This window comes from Podarcis bocagei (genome assembly GCF_964188305.1).
Source record: "Podarcis bocagei genome assembly, chromosome: 10".
Taxonomy (NCBI): domain Eukaryota; kingdom Metazoa; phylum Chordata; class Lepidosauria; order Squamata; family Lacertidae; genus Podarcis; species Podarcis bocagei.
Window position 1 is genome coordinate 34,672,350 of NC_138135.1, and position 11,677 is coordinate 34,684,026.

Consider the following 11,677-nt stretch of genomic DNA (forward strand, 5'->3'; position numbering starts at 1 on the left):
AAAAAAATACATATTTTATTCTAAGCATAGTTCCTGAGTTCTGTATGTAGTGGTACTGGGGCACTTTCCTGAGTGCTATTTGGCACAATTTTACGCAGTTTTGAAAACCCCTCTCCATTCCTGAGTTTGCAAAAGGAACACTTCTAGAAGCTGCTGATTCTCCCCTTTCCTACTGTCTTTGCCAGTTTATTATACATTCTAAATGTTAGTTGCTGCTGTGTTCACCAAAACCCCCAACAATTCTGGTGGTAGTGGCAAAAGGGGGAAAAATAAATAAAGTAGAACAGTTCTAGGATGAGCAGAGAGGATTCAAACTCTGCCCAGCCTAGTGCTCTGATGGAGGATGCAAACCCCCCACTCCCCATGAATCAGAACGATTATTTCAACAGTGCAGAGGGAATTATACCCCGCCTCCTTTTAGCTGATCTGCAGTGATCAGCTGAGGTGTGGACTATGAGTTTTCAGTTGTGAGAATGTGGATGGCTACACCCACTACTGGTAAGCAGCTCTCTGGAGGGTTGACTGTGGGTGAATGCAGCCCTTAGGCCCAAACAGTTTAGCCAGCCCTGCTTAAAAATGGATGGACCTTGGTTCTGCAAAAATCAGAGTGTGAGACCAAAAAAATGAAAAGAAATGAAATCTTGCATGTATTGCTTCAGGAGTGAGGCCCACCTGTGTCCAGTTGCCTTGCTTCCATGTAAGTGTGTGTAGGATTACAGTCCAGCACAATTCTGAGAATACCAACAAGATAGAATGAAGCGGAAGGCCATTGCTCAGTGGTGGAACACATGCTTTGCATCTAAAAGGGCCACAGCTAAATTTATGGCGCCTCCCGGAAGTGCTGGGAAAGACTGCTATGAAACTTTGGAGAGTCACTACCAGTCAGTGTAGACAGCACTGTGCTAGATGGGCTAATTCAGTGTTGAACATCTAGATTCTCTCATCTATAAATGTCCTGTGGAGTTAGGGGGTAAATGTCTTAAAGCACTGTGACAGCCTTGGAAGTATTTCTAGATGTTTTAACACCATCTTTGATCTGTAAACACTGTTTTCTTCAGTGGTACTTTTCCTCTCTTTTCCCATCTCACTTGAACTTTTTTTTACCAGTGCATTAAGAATGTGTACACAAACAAGATCATCAGCCATGACCGGGACCTCCTTGGTGTTGTGTTTTATGGTACTGAGCAACATAAGAATTCTGTGGATTTTAAACACATTTATGTTCTTCAGGATTTGGACAATCCAGGTAAATATATAATAATATGAGGTGTAACTGTGAAGGAAGAATACAGGAATGAGGCATGATACTTTGAGTAGCAGAGGTGGCCCACTATTCTGCACAATGCTTAGGGTTGGTGCTTTTAAAATACTTAAATTCTGCCAGTGTTGATGCTTTGTAAATACTTGATAATAGTCACAACTGGAGGAAGAGCTCCTCCCTATGGCTGTCTGCTCTCCCCACCCCATTCACATATTTGTTTAAGATACAATTTTCCAAACTAGTATCAACTTAAGTGGCTTTTGCAATTGGTGGCAATCTAAGGGACTGTCCATTTCAGAGTTCAGTCTGTAGTGAAGTCATTGTGTTGTAGCAGCTTTCTCCATATTTAGTATGCCCCATCAACCCATTTGTGGAATCTTTGACGTGTGTCACATGGCTTGACATGTAGCTTCAGACACTTGCAAGCTACAGTGCAAAATCCATTTCAGTAAGCTAATGTTAGAAGTCATAAAGAAACTAGCGTTAGGCTAATAGGCTAAGTGTAAAGCAGCCATTAGTCAAACCAGAACAGTTCTGCAGTAACTCTTCCTTGCAAAGTGGAAATCCACATGCAATGGGACTTCTGATTTCACTTCTCTCTCCAGCCCACTGTGCACCCCCAAAACCTGCTACAGAGAGTTCCCCAATCCTTTGTAGCAGATATCCATTCACACTTTGCTCAATCTCACCCATTGGTTTTTGTGTTTGTTATGGCATTAGGTTCTGCAGGTAGCTGCATAAGAAGTCTTATATCCCAGAAACTACAGCTTAGTCCAGTTTCAAAAAATGTATATAGTTTTAATGATTACAAAGTTTAACTCCAGATTTAATTAAAACCAACACCAACATTGGTAACCAAATGCAATTCAGTCATCCACTTAGGTATTTTGTTGTTTCTTCCAAAATACTCAAAAAGTTTTTTGTGGATAAGTTCTATCACCAAATGTTGACGTTAGTTACTTCATTCATCTCTGATGCTCCTCAGGCTTCACTTAGCCAAACTTGCAGTTTCAGGCCTGTTCCAGTTTTGAGCCAAGTTTCATTAGCAACTAAGAAAAGGCAGTAGCCCTTGTTGCACACAGAGAACTGCTCTACTGAACACTTGATCTCTTTTCATAAGTTGAACGAGAAACATCGTAGACAAACTACAAATTCTGGCATATCATGGCTTAAAAGAGTAGTGCTCTTTGTGTTTTGTAGGACAACACTGAACTGTAGTCATTCATTTTCTATTCTTTATTTTAGGGGCAAAACGAGTGTTAGAGCTGGCCAAGTACATTGGAGAGCAAGGGAGAGCGCTCTTCCACAAATCCTTTGGCCATAATGCTGACTACTCACTAGGTGAGGCATTCTGGGTTTGCTCGAATCTCTTCAGTGATGTCCGCCTCAAGATGAGCCACAAAAGGATCATGCTGTTCACCAATGAAGATAACCCTCACGGTCAAGACAGCGTGAATGCCAAATTTGCTAGGACCAAAGCCGCTGACCTCCGAGAGACAGGTCAGTACTTCAAACTAAAATGGTGCCACCTCTTAGCGAACTAAACAGTGTTTGCAAAACTGGTTCCCAATGCTATTTGTTATAAGTAATCTTAGGGCACAATCATTTATTACATTTTTCTCCCACTTTTCTTTCAAGAAATTGATGGAGGCATGCGTGGTTCTGCCCCATCCTCCTGTATTCTTACAACTCTGTGAGTTGGGTTAGTCTGACTCTTAAGAGATAGTGACTAGGCCAAAGTCACCCATTTGAAAGCTTTATGGCATGAGTGGGTATTGGAACTTGCTTGTGCACTCAAACTTCTTTTAAGCTGTTTAGCATAGTGCAGAACGTGATTGGTGGCTGAATTTGAAAGCAGGCTAATGGAGAACGTTGGTGTACATTAACCCTTGCTAGTATGAACTCCATACTCTTTGCTTTATGCCACGGGCGCCAAGTATGTGGAGCTGTGAGGACCAAGGGCCCCTCAAATCCCAAATCAGAGGGGTGCTCCCCCTCCATATTTTTTGGGTGGTCAACATCATGTGCACACACTGCAGAGTACAATGATGTCACGTGCATGGCACACTGATGTCACGCAGCCAGGGCCCTCTCAATCAAGGCGGCACGCATGCTTCTTGTTCCTTCCCTGACTCCTGTGCTTTGTTCTGGGGCTGTTTAAGCTCTTTTGCAAAATGAAAACCTTTAAAATTCTAGGAAATTGGTAATCTATATTGCTCCAATTCTGTTTTGACTCCAGGTATCTACCTTGACTTAATGCACTTGAAGAAGCCTGGGGGGTTTGATATCTCCTTGTTCTACAGGGATATAATTAATACAGCAGAAGATGAGGACTTGGGAGTCCAGTTTGATGAGTCTGGAAAGCTAGAAGACCTCATGAAGAAAGTACGAGCAAAAGAGACCAGGAAGCGAGCTTTAGCCAGGTGTTGTATTGAGAAAAAAATTAAATTCTCCTCCTTTTGTGGGGTAGTGGTCAAGAGAGATTTTGGAGAAAATACTTCCTCTCAATAAATGCCAGCCACTTAACAGTTATGTTAAAGTACATAATGCTAAGTTGTGGAAAGTTTCCTTTGTGTTGTTTTGGGATGAGAATCTTTTCATATGCTTTTATCTCTTTAAAGTAGAAACTGAAAGACAGTACAGGATCTAGAAGGCTTAAATCTGTATTTGTTGATTCTTGGCAGGCTAAATTTGTATCTGGGAAAAGATGTGGCTCTTTCTGTTGGCATTTTCAACTTAGTGCAGAAAGCTTTCAAGCAGCCACCAGTGAGACTTTACAGAGAAACCAATGAGCCAGTGAAAACAAAAACTCGAACCTTTAACCGACAGACGGGTGGTTTGCTTCTGCCAAGTGACACCAAGAGGGCTCAGGTAAGGTACTTTGAGAATTATTTACTCAGTCTCCTCTCCCCCATTTTCCATTGGCAGAATTTGCAAGCCCATTTTAAAAAATGGAAGAAACAATCCAGACACACCATAGCACCTGTTGTGATGAGCAAGCCCTAACAACCTGGCCCTGTGTGACACATAAGGTCTCTTTAATATTTATATACCAAAGATTATATATGTACTGATTTTTCTTCCCTTTCCCCAACAGACTTCTGGGTTGGGCTACGAGTAGATGAATAATTTTATAAATAGTTATTTGCAAATAATTGGGCCCTGTTGTGTCACACACTGGCAATTGTTTTAAGCATTTTCTCTAATTTTCCATTTTCTTTGAGCAATGTCTTTTGGCAGTTAGTTCTCACTAATTTCCAAGGTCTTTAAAGGACAGTCAACTAGGTTCTTTAAAAAAATGGAAGTAGCCTGCAAATAAATGACCTCCACAAGGAGTAAAGCTAAGGCTCTATGTTGCAGATCAGGTGGCTAATGTTGCAAAAACGTTTTTGGCAAGCATTTAACAAAAGTGTGTTCATATGAATGGTTTTGCTGCATGACCGCTTTCGTTTATATTGTGGTTCTAGTTCCAAGGACCTCGGAGGTCCTGTTCATCATGGACAACCTCTGGTTCTCCTCTTGAGCTTGGAACTGTGCAGGAGAACCAGGGATTGTCCCCAGGCCGCTGCTTTTTGAAAGTGATTTAAGCCTGAGGCTCCCTCTAGTTGAGAATCAGCTGGGAGAATGTTGGGGAAGGGTCAAAATTTTGGCTGACTACCAAAGGCAGCCTAAATTTGTGGACCCCTGGAATAGCTATTCCCACCCTGAGGTGCAAAGAGAGGGAACCCACTGCAAGTGGGAGCTTTTGAAATAGGAGTGACTAACCTGTTCTTCTCCAGATATTGTTTGAGTGCATCTTCCATCATCCTCAGCCAGCATGGCCAGGAATTAGGGATGATGGGGTTTGTAGTAGTTCAGCAACACCTGGAGATTAAGAGGTTAGCCATCCCTGATTTACAGTATGTGGATAAAAACAGGAGTAGCTGTCTGATAAAATTACTCTTAGCGAGTGAGACAAGAATGATTGCCATAGATCTCTTTGCTGACTTTTTACAGTGTAACTTCAGATTTGCTAGACTCTATAGGCATGATTATGTTTCCACTAACACTAGATCTATATTTTACTTCACTTGGGGCCGAGGCTTGTTATTTTTCTAGCTACTTTTCTTCCCCCTGCTCCCTTTTTGTAGATCTATGGGAACCGTCAGATTGTGCTGGAGAAAGAGGAGACGGAAGAAGCAAAAAGGTTTGAGCCACAAGGCTTGTATCTGATTGGCTTCAAGCCCCTGGTAATGTTGAAACAACACCATCACATCAGGCCTGCCCAGTTCATCTATCCTGAAGAGTCTTTGATTAGTGGTAAGCATATTGTGGGAAGGATAGTTTGCTTTGTAACTTGACAGTGAAAGTTCATTGTGCAGAGCAGGATTTCAAACATGAAAATAGGGGATGATGATATGAGGTCGACTTTTTGGACCCATACCAGTCAGGGTACAGAGCAGGATTAGGCTCAGTGCCATGATTAGCATATTGATAAGGTTGCATTCCTTATCAATTCCAAACATCATATATATGTTAAAATCACTCAGGATGAAACCTTGTGGCTGCACAGGTTAAATCCCATGGTGTAGGACAACAGTCATCTAACAGCAAGTAGCTTGGTCAACTCCCAACATCTACCCTGGAGGGCGGATAAGAAATCAAATACATCATTATATTGATTTGATTTGTTGCCCTTCACCACAAGGTCCCAGGGTGGGTTACAGCGATTTAAAAGTACAATATTAAAATGATTTCAAAACAAAAACCATTAAAATAATAGGGTGGGGAAAGATGTGTGTCTTCAGCATGCAATGGACACTACGTAATGAAGGCGCCAGGCACACCTCTGTTGAGGAAATTCCAAAACTTAAAGAGGTTGCCATGGAGATTGCCCTCTCTCGGGCTTCTGCCCCCCCCCCCGACTAAACTTTTGAGCTGCTGATTATTGCTACCATCTAGAAAAGAAGCACATTTACAAAAAAGCAGAAACTATACCTATCTGTCCCAAAACCGTGGTAACCAGCCACACACAGAGAGATATAGTTGCATATAGTCCTCTGCAGAAGCTTGATGTAGGTATTTCATATGTGTTTTGAGCCACCAGAGTTGTTTCATTAAAGTAACAAGCATGGATTTTTGCTTTTAGGAAGCACCACACTATTTAATGCCCTGCTGACAAAGTGTCTGGAGAAAGGGGTGATGGCTGTATGCAGGTACACACCCCGTCGGAACACTCCTCCTCGGTTTATAGCCCTGGTTCCTCAGGAAGAAGAGTTGGATGAGCAGAATGTGCAGGTGACCCCCTCAGGTAACTGGAGTTGCTGGGATTTCTGTCTTACAGATGGCTAGTGTGGTGTTGTTCTACCACTGTCAGAAGTTTTTTCTGCCATCTAATTTAAGGAGCGGAGGTTTATACTTCGATGAGCAGCATGGAGTGGCTATAGATTTATCCCCCATCTTGTATAATATTAGCATTACTTTTTATGCACTGGTGTCTTATATAGTTTCCAGTGTATGGTTTGGATTACTTTGGCTGCTTCTGATGAATTCATTAAGGGTATCTCATCTCCTACAGATAGGTAATCAGTAACACACAAGATATTTTTGGGGTTCATTTCAATATCCCACTATTTAATTGCATAGGTTAGTTCCTCTAGACTTAACAAGACTGGACCCAGAGATGCCTTAGTGAGAATATTTCTGCTTTTGTAAGGTAATCCAAATACCACCAATTTCTACGCTCAGTGCACAGAGTCCTGCCTGCCACCTAATACCACCCTATTCGGAAGTTACTCTTAACTCTCAAAAACAGATTTTTGGGCGAGGCAAAGATCCTAGTCAGCCTCCAGTGTTTCCTTTTCCCAAACTGCTTCAAAGTCTACATGTTTTGTGTGTGGAATCTTGGCTCTGCCTGTTTCACCTTGTAAACTTCCATAAGCTATATCTTAGAAGCTGTTGAGATCTTCTTCCTAGCCTATGTGATGTTTCTCAGAACAGGAATTTCTATCTTCAAGCTGAGATGATGGCATCTCTATCATGAGATACTGTGATTTGTGGACTAGTTTTAGAGCAAAACCAGAATGCAGAGCAGAAATGTTTATCAATAACGGTAAAAAAAAATCCTTAATTGCTTGTGGGGTGAAATACATTTTACTCTTGGGTTAAGTAGGATATCATAATATTTTTCCTGGCTTATTGCTCTCACTATGGGTATTTAAAGATGTCTTATTCTGAGTTGTTTCTAATAAAATAAATTAAGACATGCTGTAGCTTTTTTCTGGTCTGCATCTGTTAATGTCTTTTGCACATTATGTCCCTATTCTGACAAATTATTCTGTTGTCTTCAAAACGTTCCCATTCACTGACACTCAAAACAACTAGTTCACAACTGGTAGTTTTAGTTAGTAATCAAGCATTCACATGTTGATTTCAATCTAAGTGGCAACCCTAACGATAATGTGACTTCAGATCTGGAGATCATTTGTCAGAGATCTGAGCATTTGGGAACATTTTTGAGCATCTAATTTCTTTCATGTATATATTCGTTCCTTCTATTTAGGGTTTCATCTAATTTTCCTACCTTATGCGGACGACAAACGGAAAGTTGACTTTACAGAGAAGCTCCAAGCTAATCAAGAACAAGTAAGCAAAATGATGGAAATAGTCCACAAGCTTCGGTTCAAGTACAGGTGAGTAGAGTTGGGAGGAAGGCAGGATCAATGCCCATGTGCAAACAGTTCTTGGACAACCCAGTGGCACTGGCGCTCATTGATACTTTAACCCGGGATTTCAACAGGAGTGAGAGCTTTGAGAATCCAGTTTTACAGCAGCACTATATGAACCTGGAGGCCTTGGCCCTGGACTTACTGGAACCTGAAAAAGCTGAAGATCTGACAGGTAAGACTAATTTAGTGAGTGTAGTTTGACATTTCCCCCCTGTTGCAGTCCTTGGAATTTCCCACAAGCAACAAACTGTTTAATCCAATGGTATGTTTGCACATCATACAAAAAATTGCAGGTTTTAGACTAAAGTGAGTTGCAGCTGAAGCAAATGTGGGTAACCTGTGGCTCACATGAGACCCTGGGGAGCCCTAATCATTTTGTCACCACTGCCTGACAGATTAACCACCAACTGTATTGAGGGAAAGAGAGGTGTTCCTGTCCTGCAGGTGTGTGGCATCTTTGGTCCTCCAGAAATGGCTGAGCCACAACTTCCATCATCCAACTTCCATTGCCCATGCTCTCTGGAGCTGATGGAAGTTGCACGTCAGCAACACCTGGAGGCCAAAGGTTCCCCCCACCTTCTGTGCTGATGAACAACACATGGATATAGCAATTTTGACTGCATTGGGATTGCTGTGAAGGGGAGGGTAACCGGCTATCCCCAACACTCTCCATGCAGCCAAGATACTGGCTCATGCTGCTGTTAGCCCAAAGCAGTATTGGGACCATAGCTGTCAACGTTTCCCTTTTTTTTAAGGGAAATTCCCTTATTCCGAATAGGATTCCTCGCAAGAAAAGGGAAAAGTTGGCAGCTATGATTGGGACTGGATGCATTTTGGATCATTGGGATGGGTAGGGAGAGGTTGAAACCTCTACTCTCCAGTAATCCCGATGCAGCCAAGTTTGCTGTCAAGCTCTGAGGGAATCTGGAGTGCTGGGGAGGTTGAAGTGCATGGAGGGGTGTGAGAGAGGGGTGGGTGGGGAGAGATGTCAACGTGTTATTATTACTGTTAATAATAATAATTAATAGTAGTGAGTGGGGAAGGTTGTGGGCCTGTGTGTGTTGGGGAAAGAATTTGTGAGTGAGAATACATTTGAATGAGTGTACAGTGGTACCTCGGGTTACATACGCTTCAGGTTACATACACTTCAGGTTACAGACTCCGCTAACTCAGAAATAGTGCTTCAGGTTAAGAACTTTGCTTCTTACAGAAATCGTGCTCCGGCAGCAGCGGGAGGCCCCATTAGCTTAAGTGGTGCTTCAGGTTAAGAACAGTTTCAGGTTAAGTACGGACCTCCGGAACGAATTAAGTACTTAACCCGAGGTACCACTCTATAAATGTGAGAGGGGGGTGGACATTAGCTCTGGCACCACCCACTGCCTCAATTCACCCTTGGGGGTAAAGACTACATAAGAACAACAATGTGCCTTTCGTGTCATAAACTGATAGCCAAAATTCAGTTTTGAATCTTATTTTTGACCGCATGAAATACAGTGGTGCCCCGCAAGACGAATGCCTCGCAAGACAGAAAACCCACTAGACGAATGGGTTTTCCGTTTTTGAGCTGCTTCACAAGACGATTTTCCCTATGGGCTTGCTTTGCAAGACGAAAACGTCTTGCAAGTGTTCCGATTTGTTTTCGCTCCCCCCCCTTTTCTAAGCCGCTAATAGCCTTTTAGCCGCTAATCCGCTAAGCCTTTAATAGCCGCTAAGCCTTTAATAGCCGCTAAACCGCTAATAGCGCTAATAAGGTTGCTTTGCAAGACGAAAAAACCGCTAGATGAAGAGACTCGCGGAATGGATTACCGTATTTTTCGCTCTATAACACGCACCCGACCATAACACGCACGTAGTTTTTTGAGGAGAAAAATCCGTAGGCATGCCACCCGTAGGCATCCCCTCCATAACACCCACAGACATTTCCCCTTACTTTCTAGGAGGAAAAAAGTGAGTGTTATGGTGCAAAAAATATGGTAATTTCGTCTTGCGAGGCACCACTGTAATCAGGATCTCATAAAAAAGGGCCTTAGACCTCCTGTTTTCTTGAGGTTTTAGAAACAATGGAGCTCAGTTGGTAGAGCATGAGACTCTTAATCTCAAGGCCATGGGTTTGAGCCCCACATTGAGCGAAAGATTCCTGCATTGCAGGGAGTTAGCTTGTGGGACCCTTACAACTCTATCCTGTGATCTATGGTTCCTTCTTTATCAGTGTAAGCATCATTTTTGCTAATGGACCCGATTGTTAGTTCATGAAGACTGAAGCAAAAATTAAGCTCTTCAGTCTTTCCAGTATATTCTAGCTTTTTGCTTCCCCATTTCATTGTGGCTCTTTTGTATTAGATACGCCGTTTTCCAAATTAAAACGGTTTTATAATTTGTATATATTTCAGTTGTGCTTTTGAACTATCTACCTTAAAGCTCAGTGTTTTGTATGTTTCCTCTGTAGAACCATTATTTCTGTATATTTGAATATTTTTACTGTTTTGAGGTGTGTTATGCAGACATTTTCTCCCTATTCTCCAGTGCCCAAGGTTGAGGTGATGGATTGCAGAATGGGTAATCTTGCAGAAGAGTTCAAACAACTAGTTTACCCACCAGGCTATGATCCGGATGGGAAAACCACAAAGCGTAAACAAGGTAAGATTGCAACAGAACCCAAAGAGAGAGGTAGTTACATCCTCCAAGTTCATTTTCTGCTCTATCACACCATATTGTGGTTGGATTATCATGGGCTAGGTAGGAGTCTATCTTGACACTGTGTCAGTGTACTGTTGCAGGATATTTTGTAATGGCTGTGTAAGATATATTTTATTTATAACAAGGTATTGGAAACACACAATTAATCCAAAAATCTCTTTCCAGTAGGGGATGGTACCATACCACTAGAAAAGAAAGCAAAGATCGAAATCTCTGAAGACGACCTGAGGAATCATGTTCAAAAAGGCACTTTGGGTAAACTGACTGTGCCAGTTTTAAAGGAAGTGTGCAGAAATTACAATCTGACAGCAGGAACGAAGAAGCAAGAACTCTTAGATGCTGTGACTGAATACTTCAGTAGGCACTGAGAGTTCTATGCTCACTCTCCTCCCTAAGATTTTGACAAGGAAAAGGGGTGCAGCATCTTTATAGCCATAGATCAAAGGGAACAGGGACTTTTTTTCTTGAGAGTTTAAGACTATGTAATAATGAGGATTAATGGGAAAATGCTTCATTTTCCCCATCTGTTTCTAGACTTAATGAAAATGTGTCTTAATAAATGAGCTTGTTATGTATATCTGTCCCCTGCTTTTCTTCTTGTTTCTTTTGCTGTTTCATAAACATAGTGAGCACAGAGTTGCTTGTATTCATGCAGAACTTGATGCTGCAGATTCAGTGAAGTGTCCACAGCACAAAGTATATGGGATTAGTTTCAGTTGTTGTGGCCCAAGGAGGCTGACATGATGCTTAGAAAGGTCTGACCGACTGTGCATGTCCCTCAGCCCTTGCCTTTATGGCAATTATTATCATTATTATTATGATCATCATCATCATCATCATTATACTTTCCACTGTGGACTCACCTACCAGTGGCACATGGCTCTCAGCTGAGAAGGGAATGCAGCCCTGGAGCTGAAAAAGGTTCCCCTTCCCCGGTCTGTTTGAAGCTGCTGGGGATTGTTTTCACAAAGAAGAATTTATCCAGGTCACTACCACCTGATGAATTATTTAT

The 11,677-nt window shown here is 42.0% G+C and overlaps 1 protein-coding gene across 4 annotated transcripts in view; it reads left to right on the forward strand.

The window, feature by feature from the left end:
* The window catches only part of XRCC6 (X-ray repair cross complementing 6), a 29,709-nt gene extending 18,469 nt beyond the window's left edge, over positions 1–11,240 (forward strand). For 3 of the 4 annotated variants that reach the window (XM_081209533.1, XM_081209534.1, XM_081209532.1), the window contains exons 4-13: positions 1,108–1,246; positions 2,507–2,761; positions 3,501–3,684; positions 3,946–4,132; positions 5,392–5,560; positions 6,390–6,551; positions 7,803–7,932; positions 8,040–8,140; positions 10,492–10,605; positions 10,831–11,240. In XM_081209533.1, the coding sequence (XP_081065659.1) occupies positions 1,108–1,246; positions 2,507–2,761; positions 3,501–3,684; positions 3,946–4,132; positions 5,392–5,560; positions 6,390–6,551; positions 7,803–7,932; positions 8,040–8,140; positions 10,492–10,605; positions 10,831–11,033 (1,644 nt within the window). In that variant the 3' untranslated portion in view covers positions 11,034–11,240. The remainder of the gene's footprint in view (positions 1–1,107; positions 1,247–2,506; positions 2,762–3,500; positions 3,685–3,945; positions 4,133–5,391; positions 5,561–6,389; positions 6,552–7,802; positions 7,933–8,039; positions 8,141–10,491; positions 10,606–10,830) is intronic. The other variant, XM_081209535.1, reaches the window with a different exon arrangement.
* Positions 11,241–11,677: the final 437 nt, after the last annotated feature.